Source organism: Salminus brasiliensis, chromosome 2, assembly GCF_030463535.1.
Source record: "Salminus brasiliensis chromosome 2, fSalBra1.hap2, whole genome shotgun sequence".
Classification (NCBI taxonomy): Eukaryota; Metazoa; Chordata; class Actinopteri; order Characiformes; family Bryconidae; genus Salminus; species Salminus brasiliensis.
The window spans coordinates 6,479,603-6,500,918 of NC_132879.1; the positions used below are offsets into that span (position 1 = coordinate 6,479,603).

Here is a 21,316-nt window from a genome sequence, read left to right on the forward strand (position 1 = left end):
GAGGTGAAGATGGAGGAGGTTCTTCTGGTGGTTCTTCTTCTTCTTCATCTGGAGATAAACTAACAGAGCTCCAGCGTTAGTGTCCTCACTGCAGCAGCGGAGTGAGAGGAAGAACGGCAGCATGCTCGCTCACGGCTCCATCACCTGTTCTGCTCAGTGTTGAGGCGGCTTCATCAAACCTGGTGACAGCGCCATCTAGCGCTCTGGCCTGGTGATACTGTGGGTCTGAAATGATTCGTACTGTTTTTATAACTGTAACGAGTAACGATGCAGCTCATAAACATGTAACAGAGTAAATTTTAGTATTTTACTACTTAAGTACCGTAGTGAAGTAGTTCCACTTCCTTACTGTACATCTCTGCCCATAATTCACCCAAACACACCGACCAGAGTTTCCACTCCATCCAGTTCAACCATGTTCAACTCCGGCTGAAAAACTCCGCCCATCTTGTGGCCTTTTTTTAACGAGGCGACCAATAAAACACGAGTTTAGCTGAAGCGGAGTGAACGCAGGGCTGAACGGTGGGAGGGATTTACTCATGTTCGTATTTAACAGTGCTAATGCTAATGCTAATGCTAATCTGTTCAGCATTCATTGAAACTGTCTCAGCAAGGTTTGGTTTAAACCCCTGAGAAACAGACCCCTCAGCGCCGGGTCAGGGTGAGGAGTTTAATGGAGAAATTCGATGCTGTGTCTCTTTGCTAGCTGTGGTGTTCAGGACCCTCGCTAGCTACTGTCGCTAATGTTGCTAATGTTAACATGGGCTGAGTGGGAGGAGTTAAACCTGCTGGACTGATTTGTCCTCCTTCAGAATCATGAAGCTCAGTAAGTGCTGGTCTTCAGTCGGCCCAGTCAGAGATGTGCTGTGGGGGTTAGCATAAAGAGATGCTCGGCTCCGTCTCAACTAAACTGCCAACCTGCTTCCTAATACGCTTAGATTAAAGCGCTGAGCCAAGGAAGGCCGTCCTCCGCACTGGTTTTATGCCAGGGTATTCTTAGGCATGATGCCAAAAACACAACACCCCCAAAATTACATTACAGTTTCTGTGATAAAGTGTTTTGCTAGCGTGAAGCTAAGATTTGGGGCTGAGATGAAAAGATGAACATGAAGACAGATCAGATTTGCATCTTCAGTGGAATCTACAAATTAGACAGCACGTGCACATCAGCTCTTGAAGGTACTTAAGGTGTTAAAAGCAGGAAAACTGGACAAGCGCAAGAAGAGTAAGAACCAAACTGGGACTTGTGGGGCGTTCCAGCGGTATGTAGCGGTCAGTACCTGCCAAAAGTGCTCCAAGAAAGGACAACCGGTGAACCGGCGACAAGGCCATGGGTGCCCAGGGCTCACTGATGTCAACATTTAGATCCATGGAGGCCTACCTCACAGGATCTGCTGCTAACCTCTTGGTGACGGAAACCACAGGGTGGCTTCAGGGGTCTTATGAAGCCCATGCCTCGAATGGTCAGATCTGCTGCAGTGGTGCTAATATTATGAGTAATGGATGTAGAGTATTTTACAGCTATTAAAGCTAAAGAGCCACCAGAACTAACCAGTTAGGCGTGTGGTGGACTGTTTCTGTGACACCAACCAGGGTCAGGGTTAAGTCGTGTGACTTCACACTGTTCACCTGTGCTCGGGTGCGGCAACAGCTCCATAATGACTGGAATTACTGCTGTCTGTGTGTATGGGTGTGTGTGGTACGCTGGATGACACACTGTTATCATTAAGCATGGACGAAGCAAAATGACCGTACGGCGTCCTCCCGTCCTGAGTGTGTGATGACTTAGACATGCAGTTAGCACTATGCTAATTGGTGGAATATGGGCTCTCATTATTTGTTAGTTACATTAGCCCTGTAATTTAAGTGCAAAGGAAGGAAACGTCACTTCGGACTTCACCCAAACATGTCCTGGTTGGCTGCTTTCACTATTTTTAGGGCAAGAACTTGGGGAAATGTAACGTTTTGTTAAGAAAATTGCTTTAAAAGCCCATTTCTTGGTAAAACTGCATATTCAGCACATTCATCACATTCATCTGATGTCTAAAAAACTGCACTGACTTTTCTACTGTCTGCTATAAAAGCACCCGAGAACATCCAAACTCTACCAAGTATCGATTTTCCACTTCAAGCGAGAGAAGAACTGGATCCGTTCCAATATCCATGACTCTGCTCTTCGCTGTTTGTGACCTCTGAGAGTCTGGATATTACGAGTAGGAATCTTGCCTGTGCTTCACTATTCGACATCATGTGAATCTGGTTGTTTTTAATATTGAGCACAATCATAACAGCCATAACATTATAAACACCTGATTATACTGTACGCTTAACGTGACGTTTGAATGCTGATGCCCACAGAAACAGTTCACTGTTGCATTTCAGCACCAAACGTCCTGAAATCTGATTGGTTAAAATACTCTACATCGATCAGCCATAGTATTAGCACCACCTGGTACCACTACAACAGATCTGAAGACCGCCGAAGCCGTCCTGTGGTACCTGTCACCAAGACGTTAGCAGCAGATCTTTAAAGTCCTGGAAGTTGTGAGGTGAGTGTGATATGATGGAAATATGTGAGTGCTGACATCATTTCAATATTTTTGTCAACGGTACTCAATGAATCTCTAGGACACATGGACGGCCTGGTTCCACACAAACGAAGCCAGAACTGTCCGCCATGTTGGCAAATTTGCAACCAGAGTCTGTGCAGTAGAGACCAGAGGAGGAGCCAGACTGGGACACTCATTGGGTAGACCACCCTGTTCTCCCAGACCAAGCATGTCTCAGATTGTCTTTACTGAGCTTTCAGCGCAGAAGCAGAGCGGATTTGTCCGAAAAGCGGAATGTCCAAAAGTGCATGTAGCACCGAAGCTACTACGGTCCAGTTTAACCCCCGAGCTGCTGCTTTATTATGCTACAGTGCACTGAAGTGTACCTGTCGCCACACTATTGATCAGCGCCCTTGAAGAGTGCTAAGCTGGAACAGCTACTCTTGTACTTATTAGATACATCAGACCCAGGATCCTACGGCACGAAGGTGACGCCAATATGGAGCCAATCAACCAATCACCGTACTTGATGGCAATGGTCAAAAGCCGATCTGCACCAAGAGCCCTTCCAGCTTCAAGTATGGCTCGGCTCGACCCGCCATCCCTCAAAATCCACGGAAGACGAGCGTCCAGGCTTTTTTCTGTCCTGCACCAAAGTGGTGGAACGAGCTTCCCCTGGGTGTCCGAACGGCAGAGTCCAACGCTCTCTGTCTTCAAACCCAGACTGAAGACCCTCCCCTTCTGAGAGTAGTTGGGCGAATAGCAGAGTGGTCTCCTTACTGACTTACTAAACTTAGAGGATCTTTAAATTATTAGTCTATTTAAACTAAAGGTTTTTCTTGAGTAAATAGCAAAGCACTGTTGTAAGTCGCTCTGGATAAGAGCGTCTGCTAAATGCTGTAAATGCAAATGTAAATCACCATCTGTGGTCCCAAGTACGGTTAGCAAACCATGCTGAGAAAACCGGGCCCAGCTGGTTTGTCAGCGCTCCAGGCTGAGCCACATCCATGTGGAAAACTCCACCGGAACCGTTACCATCCAGGCCCTGCAGTGGGGAAAGCGGCCAATATGTCAAAATGTCATGATGAACGGACCAATAGAAATGCTCCGCAATGACTGGGGAGGAAATCTGTTGACATTGAAAGTTAAAAAGGTTTTCGTTTCCTTCTGCTGTAAAGTCTTGATTTTGGAGACGTGGGGTGTTTCTGTGTAGTTTGAAAGAAACCAGTGTCAGACTTGGCTCCTCAGGTGAGGTTTATTCAGGCATTGATATGTTGCATTTCGTATAGGTATATTATGGGTTTACAGTGTTCTATTATTGTCTATCCATAAAAACATACATATTTACACTTTTACAAGTGTGAGTGCATTAATAAATAAATAAATAGATCGATTCAAACAGATATATACACACACATGGTGGAGAAGACAATACTACAGGTGAAACAGAAATGCACTGTCTATACCATCTACACCTCTCTCTCAATCATTCTCTCTCTATATGGATGAGGATGATGAAGGCTGACAGTTCATTTATAACGATGGAGTTTATTGATTGAGTTTCTGAATGCCGATGCATTCTCAGGATCCTCTCAGACCCACCACTGACTGTTTTTGAACAGGGGTAACTTGTAGACACTGGGGTGCGGGGTGGGAAAAGCTTGAGTGGTGTTTATTGCTGCCCTTTTGGTCCGAAGAACGTATACATGGAATCAGAGAGAGGCAAAAACGGTCCAAATCACTTCTCCAGAGGAGCTCAGCATTCATCCATCTGTCTTCTAATGAACTCAGAGTACACATGTAGATCAACGTTGACGTAACAGACAGTTGAGAAGGTGTTAGTGTGTGGTGACACTGACTTATCGCTAGCTACGGTGACAACAGTGACGGCTCACAGGAGAGTGTATTCGACTCGGTATCAGATGAGGAATGGCAGGAGCTAAAGCACCGGTCTGTCCACTCTGAGCTCCTCCACAGAACACCGACGGTCACATTGTCCGGGACGACAGAGAAATTCAGCAGTGCGACTTTGGATTCGGTGACCAGTGTGTGTTTTCTTGGACTAGCTTACAGTGCGGATGGACTGCTTTATGGTTTACAGCATGCGTTCAGTCGATCCAGAACATTTACAAATCCATTGGATTCTCCTCCTTATTATCCGAAAAGAGAATCTTCACACTGGATACAGGAAGCACTGGAGATTCACAGGAAGTGCGTAACGTTAAAGGAACAGTTTGGTAAAAAAACATCACCCTCGTAGCTCTAATGTCACCGTTTGGTGTCTGAAGTGTTTTCCTTTAGTCTCAAGCTGGAGCTGCTGTGCTGTGCTGTCCTGGTGGAAGGTCATACCTCATCAGCAGCATGGTGCTAACTGCATGACTAAAGCACCAGACACTTCAGCAACTGTGTGTAGTATCTGAACGTTGAGAAGTTTATGCCTTCAGATGTTTAGCCACGACCATTATGTTGAAAATAAGGAGGGTTTCATTCCAGACTGCTTTTAAAGTGATGCTTGATGCAGAGCAGGTTTACATATGCACGATAAGTCCAAATGTTTGTGGACACTGCTTCTAGCGGATGCATTTAGCTACTTTAAGTTGCATCCACTGCTGACACAGATATGCAAATGCACACAGCTTTTCTAGTCCCTGTAGAGAAGTACTACCAATAAAAAAGATTTGACCTATTTGACCTACATGAGCCTATGGGCACCATGCTGCCTAATGCCAGGTGTAGGCTAGAGAGGTTTAAAGCCCCCCAGCATTGAGCTGTGGAAGAACGGTGTTCTCTGGAATGATGGTTGGTGCTCCATCCAACACTCTGGGGAAGCTGGGGAGTTAGGGATGATGAGGTGGGGTGGTGATCATCATCAAACATCCTGACCTCACTAACGCTCTTGTCGCTGCATGCAATAAAATCCAGCAATGCTGCTCCAAAGTCCAGCAGAAAGCCTTCTTCCCTGGACAGTTGCTCCAACAATGAACGAGCAGGTGTCCCAATACTTTTGTCCATAAACAGGCCCAGCAACAGCTTTGTGAACCAGAATTTGGCACTTTCTGGCACTGAATGTTGTACTGTACTGTTATTGCTGACCTTGGACTGAAGTATTGAAGTAAGTCTAAGCTTAACACTTAACCACACTGGGTTGATGATTTAGGCAGGCCGTTAGCGCCATGGTAACTGGTGGGTAGAAACTTCCATTACTGGTTTGCTACATGAGCCTTGCACCTACTCTTCAGAACTGAGGAAGCAAACTTCAGACACCAAACATGACTTATCAAACTGATCCACCACCAAAACTGGGCACGTTTGATTTTCCACCAAACTATCGCTTTAAATATTGGAGGCTGGCCCAAGATCGGCCGATTTGTGAGGCTTTCTCACCCCTTTAAGTCGTGTAAAGTATTCTACACCTTCAACCAATAAATAACAGCAAGGTTCATCTCAGGTTCTCCGGCCAGCCGTTTTTAATGAAGGTTGTGATGAACTCGGACTGAACGTCTGAATCCATGATGCTACAGAACAGGTGTGTGTGGTCCTCTCGTGTCGTGTTCTTATATCTAAGAATGCCTCGCTTACATTCGGCTATCGAAGGCCCACAACATGAAAGGTCGTTGTTGGGAGAGAGCGTGTCTGTCTAATATCAGCGCTGTGGCTCCTATTGCATATTGCTGTATCCTAAGCCCACGGTTGCTCACAGTGATGTGGACCAGGCTGGGGAAGAGAGTGAGGAGCTCTGAAGCTAGTCGTGTGCTACAGCTCCACTATGCCACGAGTCGCATTTTGGCTCAGATCTGATCTAGGTCACAGGTTTCAAGCTGGATAACAGCAAGTGTCAGGCAATTAAGCAAGACCATCGTGAGTGTCTGACCTTGTTTGGTTGCTCAGTGTTTTGAGCTGCTACTTTTGTTCTACTTTTACTGCAGGAAGAACAATTCTCTACACGCCTTGTCTAATGTAATGACAGTGGTAAGCTACCACAAAATCCCATGGAGGGCAAATTTTTGGGGTGGTGTTTGAGTGAGCAGACTATGGCATGGTACAATACCAGTCAATTTTTTACATTTTAGAATAATAATAAAGACATCAAAGCTATACAATAACAATATTGTTATTATATGATGACCACAATTGTGTTGAACAAATCCAATTAAGATTCTGAAAAGCACATTTTCATACTCCGGGGGGTCCAAACGTTTGACTGGTACTGTACTGTATATCAATGAGCTGTAATTTCACTGCAGAATCACCATTAAAAGAGTAGTTTCATCCAGCTTCTCCTTAAACTTTTATAAGAGACCCGGTCTACAGGGTTTAATCTGAGAAGGACGTTAGAATCTGCCTGATGTCTCAGACGCTGCTGTTGTTCAGCTCCAGTGTAAACAGGCTCTTGATGGTTTAGGCTCAGGTTTCTGTCCTGCTCTGCTCTGCTGTTAATGAGCGGTATTTGGGTGTGCTGCTCCAACACCTGCAAACACCACAGGTAAACACTTTGGTCTGCAGAACACTCACATGTCTGGGCTTTGTAAGAATCAGTGATTTCTAATATTAAATTAACACTGATTCTTATTTATTAGGATTCTAATGTGACTTCTGTGGTATATGAGGATACTCTGAACCACTATTCAGACAGGATTAGCTTCATACGGCGAGGTTGTTTTCCCTACGTTTGTCTAGTCAGTGATGTTCTTCAGGCCGTGCGCTCCAGTGTCTGTAAACGACAGGGTTTTTTAGCTAGATGTATATTTGGAGTACATGCCTATATACTATACTATACAACTAACTGCAGAGAAACAGAACAGGTCATGTTAATCCACTGATGGGTTGTAAATACTGGATTATTGAATGAAGTTGAATGACGTCTGTTGACCAAAATCTAACGGCAACGTCCACACAATGTGAAATTCTAATGCTTTAAGGTGTTGAGGAGATGTTGTTGGTCATGGTGCTAAGTAACCAAAATTCAATGTCTGTCTAATGTTGGAGCTTGATGTCAACCCAATGTTGTTCTTTGGTGGATATGTGACTGATTTGATTTCCAACCTAAAGTTAATTCCAAACCCAAATTCAACATCTGTCTAATGTTGGAGCTTGACGTCAAACCAATGTTTGATTTTGTCAAATATGTGACTTCCAAATGAAGACTCAACATCTGTCTTATGTTGGAGCTTGACATCGAACCAATGTTGTTGTTCTTTGGTGGATATGTGACTGATTTGTCCAACTTTAGGTTGGACTGATTTCCAACCTAAAATTAATACTGAACCCAATTTTAACGTTTGTCTAATGTTGGAGCTTGATGTCAACCCAATGTTTGTTTTTGACAGATATGTGACTTCCAAATCAAGATTCAAAGTCTGTCTAATGTTGGAGCTTGACATCAACCCAATGTTGTTCTTCGGTGGATATGTGACTGATTTGATTTCCAACCCAAATTCAACAACTGTCTAATGTTGGAGCTTGACGTCAAACCAATGTTTGATTTTGACAGATATGTGACTTCCAAATCAAGATTAAAAATCTGTCTAATGTTGGAGCTTGACATTAAACCAATGTTGTTGTTTATTTTGTTGGATATGTGACCGATTTGATTTCCAACCTAAATTCAACATCTGTCTAATGTTGGAGCTTGATGTCAACCCAGTTTGTTCTTTTGACAAGATATGTGCCTTTGATTCCGACCCAAAATTTAACTTCTGTACAACATTAGGTTTTAACATAAACCCAAATTTTTTTGACATTTTAGATATGCGACTTTGATTTCTGAAAATTTGACGTCTTCCAAATTCCAAATCTGCCTGATGGGTTTAATTTACTCTGTGGACAGAACCACAATTTTCACTTTTCCGGTGTGATTCGACATGAACACGAGGAACGACCTGTTTGAACACCTCCTGGAAGACTAATCCTGTGGGGATAGTGCTGCAGACCTTAGGTTTATAATGAATGACTGTTTAGTTAGGACGTGTAACTGTAATCGTTGTGAATGCCCATATAAAGACTGGTTCAGTCTTCAGTAACGCTGGCAGCCTCAAACAGAGACACCAGGAGCATAGTATAGTAATGCCAGACTACTTCGCATGCCGTTGCTCTCGCTGCCGTGTCTGTGTGTGATACATGCTCAGGAAGATAGGGTTCATATGTATTCACTGAAAACGAGGTGCTGCACTGAATGGACTTGGTGTAAATATGTACATTATTTGCATATTAATCAAATATATATTACATCAACACAGTTTTTCAGGTAAGTTTTGGCAGAGATGTAAACAAACTCTGGACAAATGAAAACCCCTGACTGATTATTTCAGGGAAAGCGATCTAGATCAGTTCTGAATCTGAGTCTGGTAGATCAGATTTGCTCTCCAAACTATGGTGAAACCAGCCTCCTTGAAACTGAACTCTTACGTTGGTTTGCCAGCTGCTTTTAAACACCATATCTACAGCATGTAGCAAAGTATTGCGATAAACGTAGGCTGTAACTGAAATGGATCCCTATTCGCCTTTCAGGGCTCTACTGGGTACGTCTGCCATTTTTCTCAGTGTCCGAATTGTAAAGTGGAATTTAAGGGGTGGTTTTGAGGCTGATCACCCACAATGCACAGGTAATTTGTAGTAAACAGCATTGCTCACTAGATGAGCTGAATGTGGACCGGAATGCGCAGAGAGTTTCTTTGTTACTAAAGCAAGAGACAGTGGAATGAAATGGCACAGATTACAGAAGCCACTGGATGCAGTGAATTTCAGGTATTTTCTCATGTAGTTCATTGACAGTAGGCTTAGGCTGCTGAACAACATAACAGCCACATAAGACATAGATATAAATTTTCTATAAAGCAAAATGCCTTACTAACTTGTGGAGCTTGACAAACAGCCCATGCAGGTGCTGACGCAGGTTAATGAGTAAGTGTCCAAATGTGGGTTTCTACCACTACTTAGGGAGGGAATAGTCCCTCTTCATGTAGCGCAACACTATTGATAGAGTAGGGATCCTTATTGGTTGCAGCCCAAATCAAATTTCATTGATTTCTGAGTACAGACTGTAGATATAACTGTGCTGATGTAATACAGCATCGCTGTCGCACAAAACATAGCATACCTCCATTGGCCAGTTTTCATGTTGTTGCGTAATTTGGACATTTTTGCGAAGTTTTGTTTCCGACAGCGACGGCAAGTGATTGTACACTTGAGTCGATTCAGTGCGTTACCGTCGTCCACTCCGGGCTAATCAAGCTGGTCCCGCCGGTTTCTCTGGTCTTTCCGGCCCTCTCGCCGACTCACTCGTCCTTTTCATTGCATCCTCGACCTGCGAGTCGTTGGGGGACGCTCGGTGTAGCACCAGGAGACCGGACAGCGTGAGGGAGATGCCCACCCACCACAGCGCGATGTGGCTGTCCCCAAAAATCAGCTGCCCAAGGAATGCCTGGTCAAAAACAGGTCAACAAACAACAGTCAAATCAAGTCACGGCAGCTTTACTGAGAGCAAGTCAGAGAACACAGTGGCAAAGAAACAGTCCCTCAGAGCTGGAGGAAGAAACCTTGAGAGGAACCAAGACTCACAAGAGGGACCCGACCCGACCTCCTCTGATCAGAACTACAGGCTCTAGTCAGTCAGCAAGGTAGGCGTTTCTAATAAAGTGGCCAGTGATGAAGAACAAGGTAGGGGTTTCTAATAAAGTGGCCAGTGATGAAGAACAAGGTAGGGGTTTCTAATAAAGTGGCCAGTGATGAAGAACAAGGGAGATGTTTCTAATAAAGTGGCCAGTGATGAAGCACAAGGGAGGCGTTTCTAATAAAGTGGCCAGTGATGAAGCACAAGGGAGGGGTTTCTAATAAAGTGGCCAGTGATGAAGAACAAGGGAGGTGTTTCTGGTGTTTCTAATAAAGTGGCCAGTGATGAAGAACAAGGGAGGTGTTTCTAATAAAGTGGCCAGTGATGAAGAACAAGGGAGGTGTTTCTGGTGTTTCTAATAAAGTGGCCAGTGATGAAGAACAAGGGAGGTGTTTCTAATAAAGTGGCCAGTGATGAAGAACAAGGGAGGTGTTTCTAATAAAGTGGCCAGTGATGAAGCACAAGGGAGGTGTTTCTAATAAAGTGGCCAGTGATGAAGAACAAGGGAGGTGTTTCTAATAAAGTGGCCAGTGATGAAGCACAAGGGAGGCGTTTCTAATAAAGTGGCCAGTGATGAAGCACAAGGGAGGGGTTTCTAATAAAGTGGCCAGTGATGAAGAACAAGGGAGGTGTTTCTGGTGTTTCTAATAAAGTGGCCAGTGATGAAGAACAAGGGAGATGTTTCTAATAAAGTGGCCAGTGATGAAGCACAAGGGAGGTGTTTCTAATAAAGTGGCCAGTGATGAAGAACAAGGGAGGTGTTTCTGGTGTTTCTAATAAAGTGGCCAGTGATGAAGAACAAGGGAGATGTTTCTAATAAAGTGGCCAGTGATGAAGCACAAGGGAGGGGTTTCTAATAAAGTGGCCAGTGATGAAGAACAAGGGAGGTGTTTCTGGTGTTTCTAATAAAGTGGCCAGTGATGAAGAACAAGGGAGATGTTTCTAATAAAGTGACCAGTGATGAAGAACAAGGGAGATGTTTCTAATAAAGTGGCCAGTGATGAAGCACAAGGTAGGCGTTTCTAATAAAGTGGCCAGTGATGAAGCACAAGGGAGGCGTTTCTAATAAAGTGACCAGTGAGGAAGAACAAGGGAGGTGTTTCTAATAAAGTGGCCAGTGATGAAGCACAAGGGAGGCGTTTCTAATAAAGTGACCAGTGATGAAGAACAAGGGAGATGTTTCTAATAAAGTGGCCAGTGATGAAGCACAAGGGAGGTGTTTCTAATAAAGTGGCCAGTGATGAAGAACAAGGGAGGTGTTTCTGGTGTTTCTAATAAAGTGGCCAGTGATGAAGAACAAGGGAGATGTTTCTAATAAAGTGGCCAGTGATGAAGCACAAGGGAGGGGTTTCTAATAAAGTGGCCAGTGATGAAGAACAAGGGAGGTGTTTCTAATAAAGTGGCCAGTGATGAAGAACAAGGGAGGCGTTTCTAATAAAGTGGCCAGTGATGAAGCACAAGGGAGGCGTTTCTAATAAAGTGGCCAGTGATGAAGCACAAGGGAGGCGTTTCTAATAAAGTGGCCAGTGATGAAGCACAAGGGAGGCGTTTCTAATAAAGTGGCCAGTGATGAAGAACAAGGTAGGCGTTTCTAATAAAGTGACCAGTGATGAAGAACAAGGGAGGCGTTTCTAATAAAGTGGCCAGTGAGGAAGAACAAGGTAGGTGTTTCTAATAAAGTGACCAGTGATGAAGAACAAGGGAGGCGTTTCTAATAAAGTGGCCAGTGAGGAAGAACAAGGTAGGTGTTTCTAATAAAGTGGCCAGTGATGAAGAACAAGGTAGGCGTTTCTAATAAAGTGGCCAGTGATGAAGAACAAGGGAGGCGTTTCTAATAAAGTGGCCAGTGATGAAGCACAAGGGAGGCGTTTCTAATAAAGTGGCCAGTGATGAAGAACAAGGTAGGCGTTTCTAATAAAGTGGCCAGTGATGAAGAACAAGGGAGGCGTTTCTAATAAAGTGGCCAGTGAGGAAGAACAAGGTAGGTGTTTCTAATAAAGTGGCCAGTGATGAAGAACAAGGGAGGCGTTTCTAATAAAGTGGCCAGTGATGAAGAACAAGGGAGGCGTTTCTAATAAAGTGGCCAGTGAGGAAGAACAAGGTAGGTGTTTCTAATAAAGTGGCCAGTGATGAAGAACAAGGGAGATGTTTCTAATAAAGTGGCCAGTGATGAAGCACAAGGGAGGCGTTTCTAATAAAGTGGCCAGTGAGGAAGAACAAGGTAGGTGTTTCTAATAAAGTGACCAGTGATGAAGAACAAGGGAGGCGTTTCTAATAAAGTGGCCAGTGATGAAGCACAAGGGAGGCGTTTCTAATAAAGTGGCCAGTGATGAAGAACAAGGGAGGCGTTTCTAATAAAGTGGCCAGTGATGAAGAACAAGGGAGGCGTTTCTAATAAAGTGGCCAGTGAGGAAGAACAAGGGAGGCGTTTCTAATAAAGTGGCCAGTGATGAAGCACAAGGGAGGTGTTTCTAATAAAGTGGCCAGTGATGAAGAACAAGGGAGATGTTTCTAATAAAGTGGCCAGTGATGAAGAACAAGGTAGGCGTTTCTAATAAAGTGGCCAGTGAGGAAGAACAAGGTAGGTGTTTCTAATAAAGTGGCCAGTGATGAAGCACAAGGGGGGTGTTTCTAATAAAGTGGCCAGTGATGAAGCACAAGGGGGGTGTTTCTAATAAAGTGGCCAGTGATGAAGCACAAGGTAGGTGTTTCTAATAAAGTGGCCAGTGATGAAGAACAAGGGAGGTGTTTCTAATAAAGTGGCCAGTGATGAAGCACAAGGGAGGTGTTTCTAATAAAGTGGCCAGTGAGGAAGAACAAGGTAGGTGTTTCTAATAAAGTGGCCAGTGATGAAGCACAAGGGAGGTGTTTCTAATAAAGTGGCCAGTGATGAAGAACAAGGGAGGTGTTTCTAATAAAGTGGCCAGTGATGAAGCACAAGGGAGGTGTTTCTAATAAAGTGGCCAGTGATGAAGAACAAGGGAGGTGTTTCTAATAAAGTGGCCAGTGATGAAGAACAAGGGAGGTGTTTCTAATAAAGTGGCCAGTGATGAAGCACAAGGGAGGTGTTTCTAATAAAGTGGCCAGTGATGAAGCACAAGGGGGGTGTTTCTAATAAAGTGGCCAGTGATGAAGCACAAGGGGGGTGTTTCTAATAAAGTGGCCAGTGATGAAGCACAAGGGGGGTGTTTCTAATAAAGTGGCCAGTGATGAAGCACAAGGGGGGTGTTTCTGGTGTTTCTAATAAAGTGGCCAGCGAGTGCATTTGCGGGGTAAGTGGTGGAGGCCGTGGTTCAGGGGTCAGTACTCACAGAGGAGATGAAGTTGGAGGCGGTGGTCGTCACAGTGGTCCGGGTGGAGGAAGAGGAGTACCTGAGGGCCTTCGACAGGAACGTCCACATCACAGCATTACAGGTGAACAGCAGCCCCCCGCAGAGCAGGCGCAGGGGGATGTGCAGCTGTCACACACACACACACACACACACAGACACACACACACACACACACACACACACACACACACACACACACACTGATCATTGCCCATGTAGACCCGTGCTTTGGCTCCTGAAGGTCATTTTTTACTCCATCAGCTCTTCTGAGCAGCCAAATCCCATCGGGGGGGAACTGGGTCAGCCTATTTTAAGAGCAGGACTGAGGCGCTGAGATAATGACAGGGTTATTATTAGCTTATTAATAATAATAATATTCTTAATTAGTGCTGCTTTAATTAGTGTGAGGACACAGGCATGCGCGCAAAACGCTCGGAATGCAGCCGTTGCTAAGCTAGCTAGCAGCTAACGCTTTCCCTGAACTGCAGTAAAAGCCTGATTAAACTGAAATAACGGCTGTTCTAAAGGCTATTTAACAAAATAACGGCTAGAAACGAGGGGTTTTAACTGAAATAACTGAATGAAAACGATGGTATTTAAAACTGAAATAACGGCTGTTTTTTTTTTCAAACCTGAGGTAACAACTGTTTTAAAAACTGAAATGTTCAACTGAAATAACGTTTTTTTGAGGGGGGGTTAACTGATGTAACGACTGTTTGTTTGTTTTTTAAACTGAAGTAACGTATGTTTAACTGAAATAACGGCTGTTTTGTTCTGGGTTGTATCTGAAGTATCTGAGGTTTTAACTGAATTACCCTCTGTTTACCCGAAATAACGGCCATTCTAACTGAACTAACGGCTATTCTAACTGAACTAACGGCCATTCTAACTGAACTAACGGCCATTCTAACTGAACTAACGGCTATTTTAACTGAAATAACGGCCATTCTAACTGAACTAACGGCTATTTTAACTGAAATAACGGCCATTCTAACTGATCTAACGGCTATTTTAACTGAAATAACGGCCATTCTAACTGATCTAACGGCTATTTTAACTGAAATAACGGCCATTCTAACTGATCTAACGGCTATTCTAACTGAACTAACGGTTGGCCCTCACAGCGGAGCGCTCCGTTAACCTTCACCGAGGCTACAGCCCGGATCGTGGGTGGTGGATCGTGGGTGTCGTACCCAGTCGCAGGCGGTGGTCTCGTGGCCCTGTCTGAATCTCCGCTGCTCGCCCCAGCTCCGCAGCCCGGTCTCGCACACGCCTTTCAGGTAATCCGTGCCCAGAGACAGCTTCGCGGAGGACGAGGCCACGGCGCCCAGGAACCCCGCCAGCAGGGCGTAAACAACACCGGGGAACATGGTGCAGCTCCCGCCGCAGCTACATGCTCCTCCGCAGCCCGTCACGGTCCTCCAACGCGGCGCACGGCGAACAGGCGAATGGCGAGGATCCTGGTTTTCCGCCCGTTTTCGGATACGCCCCGCCCTGCTGTGCGGCGATTGGCTGGCGGCTCATACGCACCCGCAGGCTATTGGGACCCTGCAGGGTCCGTTTCATTGCGGTGGCTGAAGCGCCCTTGTCCACTAGCCCTAGGTATTAATGCTGCCTCCAAGTGTTTCAGCAGAAAGACGAGTTTCCCACCAAGAGGCACCACATACAACCCTGTGAAGGGGGACATGTGAAGATGTGCCACTAGCTCATTTATTGTACATAAAACCTGAACAAAATGACAATTTGCTCAAAATCTAGAACCACAGTAAGAAATCTAGAACCACTCTGAGAACTGCAGAACTGAAGAGTTACCTTGAGAATTTTAGACATAGGATGTATTCTCTATATTCTGTAATTACAGAATGAAATCTAGAACCAGAATAGGAATTTCAAATGCACTACTGTAGAATTCAAGAACTACTGTGAGGAATCTAGAACCACTATGAGAATTCTATATTTTACCACCAAAATCTAGAACCCCAATAAGAACTGTAGAGCCGCATTGAGAATGTTAGCCTCACAATAAGATAGTAGTCTAGAACCAAAATAGGGATTTCAAAGCCACTGTGAGAAATCTAGAAGTACTGTGAGGAATCTAGAAACAAACCTCAATACAGACCATACTGAGAAATCTAGAACCTCAATAAGAACTGTAGAGCCACATTGAGAGAGAGCCTCACAATAAGAATTCTAGAATTACAGTACAGAATCTAGAACCAGAACAGGAATTTCAAAGCCACTGTGAGAAATCTAGAACCACTGTGAGAACAATAGAACCACACTGAGCCACTTTGAGAATTGTAGAACTGCAGTTACACAATCTAGAACCTCAGTAAGAACTGTAGAGACACGTTGAGAATTGTAGCCTCACAATAAGATAGATAATAATCTAGAATTACAGAACAATCTAGAACCAGAACAGGAATTTCAAAGCCACTGTGAGAATTCTAGAACTACTGTGAGGAATCTAGAACCACTGTGAGAATCTAGGACCTACTGTGAGGAATCAAAATTTTACAACCTTAATACAAACCACAGTGAGAAATCTAGAACCCCAACTGTAGAGCCACATTGAGAAATTTTGTATCACAATAAGAATTCTAGAATTACAGTACAGAATCTAGAACCAGAACATGAATCTAGAACCACAATTGAGGGGAAGTGAACGAGGGAATGCCGAGGGAGAAGCATGATGGAATTGGGATACAGCGGGATACTACCAGGCAATTCCAGCGCAGGAGGCGGAGCCTTGACGGAATACGGGTGGGGGAGGGAGGGGGGGGGGTATGACGCGTTTCCATATACAACGTCATTGTGCGGGAGAATCTTACTGCTGTGTTGCATTCTGGGAACTGTAGTTGTCAGTCCCAGTTCAGAGCATCCGTCACACACTGCTGTGTATGCAAATGTGAATGATGTCATTTTGAAACATGGAGTAGGCCTGCGGGTGTAAATGTGAGTCCACAGGACGAGGAGCACTGCCCACCATCACACTGAACCGGGCTGACGGTAATTTGGGTTCCTAAATGAACTGCTCAGAGGAGAGAGGGGCGATGGAGGCCGAGGGTCTGATCTAATTCCTCTAATTTGTCTCTGATCTGAGGAAGAGATCAATTCTAACGAGGTGCCCTTGAGTTACAGCGCCGCTCAGTAAATCACCGGCCCAATCTGCCAGAGAGAGAGAGAGATAGAGCTAGAGCTAGATAGAGAAAGAGAGAGAGAGATAAAGTCATGTTGCTGAAGACTCACTCCAATATTGATTAAAATACAGCTTCACCAACATTATTATTATTAGTCAAGTCGAGTCAAGTCAGATTTATTTGTATAGCTTTTTATAACTGTTGTCGTCACAAAGCAGCTTTACATAATTAGTAATTAGTAAAAGGAGGATCAATGAAGGATCCAAGACCCCCAGTGAGCCCCAACGGCGACAGTGGCAAGGAAAAACTCCCTCAGAGCTGGAGGAAGAAACCTTGGGAGGAACCAAGACTCACAAGGGGGACCCGATCCGTCCTCCTCTGATCAGAACTATTTATAAATTATTGATAAAAATGACCAAACCAGATACAGCAGATATTTAATAGTGGTGATATTAATAGTGCAGATAGTTACGAGTCCATTTAGGTTTTAACATGGTCATTAAACAGGTAGCAGTGGTAGGAGAGTGTGCCGCTGGTCTGGTATGGGTGGTGGTGGGTCGGGGGCCTGATGGTTGGACTGGTAGGTGGCAGCTGGTCTGATGCAGGTAGAGGGGACCTCATCTTCCAGCAGGTTGGACTGGGTGGCCATTTACTCTGAGAAGGTAAAAAGAGAGAGTTAGTTCTGAGAGGATTTGATGGAGAGCAGAGAATGTTGAGCAGTATCAGAGTGTGTCTGGCGACTCCGGCAGGTCTGACTATAACAGCCTCATTAAAAGGAGAGAGCCAGAAGGTAACACAGACACGGGAGCACCCTGAAACTCTAGCGTCCATCTGCTCCACTGTCCACAAACCTGAGTGATCGCATGTAAGCAGCGAGACGACAGCTCCGGCATCTCAGTGTGCTACAATTCTACATCATATTATTATTGTATATGGTAATAATTATGAGATTTGTGTAGTGTATAAAAACTCCCACCTATCTTTAGCCCTCATAATTTTTTTAATCTTGTAAAAAAATCATAATAATTAAAAACAATATTCTAGAGGCGAGGCGCTCCCCCGCATCAGCAGGCCTTCCCAGACCGTGCACGATGCACCATTGAAATAGCAATCCGCTAAAGTCAGACCACACCTGGCTCTTAAAGGGAACGGCGAGCGACACGCTGATTGGTTTATTGCACGTTACACCCCAAAAAAAAAACACAGCCATGGTTCATTAAGATACTTAGTACATGACCTTTGCTCGTTTCGAGCCGATCAAGGCGTACTTATCCCCTCGTTACGACAGCAAAGACACACCGGCATGAACTAAATTAGGCTGCGCGGTTGGCGGCTTGCCTAAAGATTGCTAAAATAGGACACCCAAACCCCTCCCAGTACAACCGCAACACCAGTAATAATTGCCACGCCTACCCCGTCCCACACAGCAATCAGACTTCCCACTAACCAGAGACGCATTCGACTAACCGGTGTAAACGCATGCGGCTAAAATCTGACTAGGATATTAGTCACATGGGATGAGCAGGTGGAAATGAGGTCACTGAAGTTATAAGGAGTGTTTCAGCTTGAACTGCTTATGTACGAATGAGGCTTAATTCATGCCAGCCAATCAGAATAGAGGTCATTTACATATGCTATTTTTAAAGGCGCAGTAACACAAAAAAAGAGAAGTTGGAAATGTGTCCAATAAACCGTTAAACCACACAAATGTTATTAATGTGCTGCAGTGAATGGAGAACACTGTAAGCCATACTAATCTTTAACACATCCACACCAACAGGTGGCGCTGCTGCTCTGCTGTTTCTAACCTAGTGCAGGACTCCATGTACACCAGCACTATTGCTTCTAATATCGTGCACATTGTTAAAAGTGCAAGCTCCTTGAGGAAGCCCTGGAGGTCCTTCAGGTTTAAACTGTGAAGAAACCTCTTAATGTGCTTTGAGGAACCTTCGAGAAAAGGTTTCAGGAAAAAAAAATGTTTCTTGGAGGTTCCTTGAAGAGGTTCCTCCATAGTCCCCAACTGAAGAACCTCCAAAATTTCTCAAGGATCTTAAACTTTTAACAGTGTAGGTCCCCCTCGTCCCACCAGAACAGCTCTGACCCGTCAAGGCATGGACTCCACAAGACCTCTGATAGCGACTTGTGGTATCTGGAACCAAAATGTCTGCAGCAGATCTTTTCAGTCCTGTAAGCTGTGATGTGGGCAGAATCAATGAGCACTGGGCACCCTATAGCCGGTTGACTGGTTGTCTCCTGGTTTTGGACCAGGAGAATTCTAGAACCTCAAAAAGTGTAGTATAACTACAGTGGGAAATCTAGAACCTGAATGAGTATTGTAGAACTGCAGAAAGAAATCTAGAACCACATTGAGAATTCCTGAACCATAGTGAGAATTCTAGAACCTCAAAAAGTGGAGTATAACTACAGTGGAAAATCTAGAACCACATTGAGAATTCCTGAACCATAGTGAGAATTCTAGAACCTCAAAAAGTGTAGTATAACTACAGTGGAAAATCTAGAACCACATTGAGAATTCCTGAACCATAGTGAGAATTCTAGAACCTCAAAAAGTGTAGTATACCTACAGTGGAAAATCTAGAACCTGAATGAGTATTGTAGAACTGCAGAAAGAAATCTAGAACCACATTGAGAATTCCTGAACCATAGTGAGAATTCTAGAACCTCAAAAAGTGTAGTATAACTACAGTGGGAAATCTAGAACCTGAATGAGTATTGTAGAACTGCAGAAAGAAATCTAGAACCACACTGAGAATTCCTGAACCATAGTGAGAATTCTAGAACCTCAAAAAGTGTAGTATACCTACAGTGGGAAATCTAGAACCTGATTGAGTATTGTAGAACTGCAGAAAGAAATCTAGAACCACATTGAGAATTCCTGAACCATAGTGAGAATTCTAGAACCTCAAAAGTGTAGTATAACTACAGTGGGAAATCTAGAACCTGAATGAGTATTGTATAACTGCAGAGAGAAATATAGAACCACATTGAGAATTCTAAAGCAATTGTGAGAATTCTAGAACTGCAGTGAGAGTTGTAGAACCACAGTACGCATTCTAGAACATCAGTGAGTATCATAGACATTTAACAAGACATCTAGAACCACAATGAGAATTTATGAACCATAGTGAGAATTCTAGAACCTTAAAAAGTGTAGTATAACTACAGTCAGAATTCTAGAAACTCAATGTTAGTAATCAATTTTAGTAATGCAGCGGGAAATAAAGAACCACAATGAGAATTCTAAAGCCACTGTGAGAAGTCTAGGACCACATTGAAAGTTGTAGAACCACAGTGAACAATCTAGAACCTGAATGAGTATTGTAGAACTGCAGCAAGAAATATAGAACCACAGAGAGAATTCTAGAACTGCAGTGAGAGTTGTAGAACCACAGTAAGCATTCTAGAACATCAATAAGTATTGTAGAACTGCAGCAAGAAATCTAGAACCACAATGAGAATTCCTGAACCATAGTGAGAATTCTAGAACCTGAATGAGTATTGTAGAACTGCAGTGAGAAATATAGAACCACAGTGAGAAAAGGTGTAGTATAACTACAGTGAAGAATCTAGAGCCTAAATGAGTATTGTAGAACTGCAGAGAGACACACAGAACCACAATGAGAACTCTAAAGCAATTGTGAGAATTCTAGAACAGCAGTGAGTTGTGGAACCACAGTAAGCATTCTGGAACATCAGTGCATATTATAGACCTTCAGCAAGACATCTAGAACCACAACGAGAATTCATGAACCATGGTGAGAATTATTATTATTATTAGTATTATTATTATTATTATTATTAATAACGTCAGACTACTAATAAATTATTTTGATTCTAGAACCACAGTACATTCTTTTTTTCTAAAAGTGGAACTGCAGGACACACATTAAGAAAAACTCACTTCTTCAAAAGTCTCTGCACTGCTTGAAGAACAACACAGACGTCAAGGACCCAATTATCCTCTCCGGACTGACCATGCACTGACCCCACCTTTTCACTCTAAATGGAGAGAAGTCTCATTAAACCCCTCTGCAGAAACATCAGGAATGTTCTTGCATCTCCAGCCTTCCTGTCGCAGACTACACCTCCCAGCATGCTCGCTGCCTCCACTCATCCTCTCTTCCTCATTAAAGCTCTGCTGATACTCTGGTTCTGCTCATTACAGAGATAACATTTGATGTAAAAGGCTTAGGATTACGGGTCGGCCGTTAAATGTTCGCTATGGCCGAGGAGGAGTAATGGGCTTGTACTTTCTGAGAGGTACACAAGGTCATAACCACAAATCAGAAGAAGTTTAAGCACTCTTTCAGGGGCTAATTGCCGAAGGGCTGTTGCTGCTAATGAGCTCCTGATGTTATTTCTTTAAGCTCAGTTCCAGGAGAGCTGAAATCCCACTACAGATATAATTACAGAGGCCAGCTTCATGAAACGGCTATGTAATGCCCAGTCCTGCCCTGAATAAATCGTGTGACATTATTTTGCAGATGCTTGTTAGATGAATGTTAGTGTTTATTAGCATCTTAGCATTTATTTTATTAGTATTCGTTTATTAGTATCCTACCCCAAAATGTATGGAGTAAAGGTGTGGTTGGTGGGAAAATGTTGGGTTTAAATGTTCCCTTTTGTCAGGTCGCATCATTGCGCCCTCCCCCGGGGCGGACTCGA

At 43.9% G+C, this 21,316-nt stretch overlaps 1 protein-coding gene across 1 annotated transcript; it reads right to left on the reverse strand.

The window, feature by feature from the left end:
- Nucleotides 1-3,807: 3,807 nt before the first annotated feature.
- On the reverse strand, nt 3,808-14,915 carry tmem42b (transmembrane protein 42b). Its single transcript, XM_072674238.1, has 3 exons — nt 14,684-14,915; nt 13,470-13,616; nt 3,808-9,969 (listed from the first exon to the last, which is right to left on the reverse strand). The coding sequence occupies exons 1-3, from the start codon at nt 14,858-14,860 to the stop codon at nt 9,775-9,777; spliced, it is 519 nt and encodes a 172-aa protein (XP_072530339.1). The 5' UTR covers nt 14,861-14,915; the 3' UTR covers nt 3,808-9,774.
- Nucleotides 14,916-21,316: the final 6,401 nt, after the last annotated feature.

What these genes read in the sequence shown, in the direction of transcription:
- tmem42b (XM_072674238.1), bottom strand. Translation starts at nt 14,860, where the DNA reads ATGTTCCCCGGTGTTGTTTACGCCCTGCTGGCGGGGTTCCTGGGCGCC. An exon ending in AGACCACCGCCTGCGACTGG is followed by an intron (nt 13,617 to 14,683) that starts GTACGACACCCA and finishes TGTGTGTGACAG; the next exon opens with CTGCACATCCCCCTGCGCCT. An exon ending in CCTCCAACTTCATCTCCTCT is followed by an intron (nt 9,970 to 13,469) that starts GTGAGTACTGAC and finishes GTTTTTGACCAG; the next exon opens with GCATTCCTTGGGCAGCTGAT.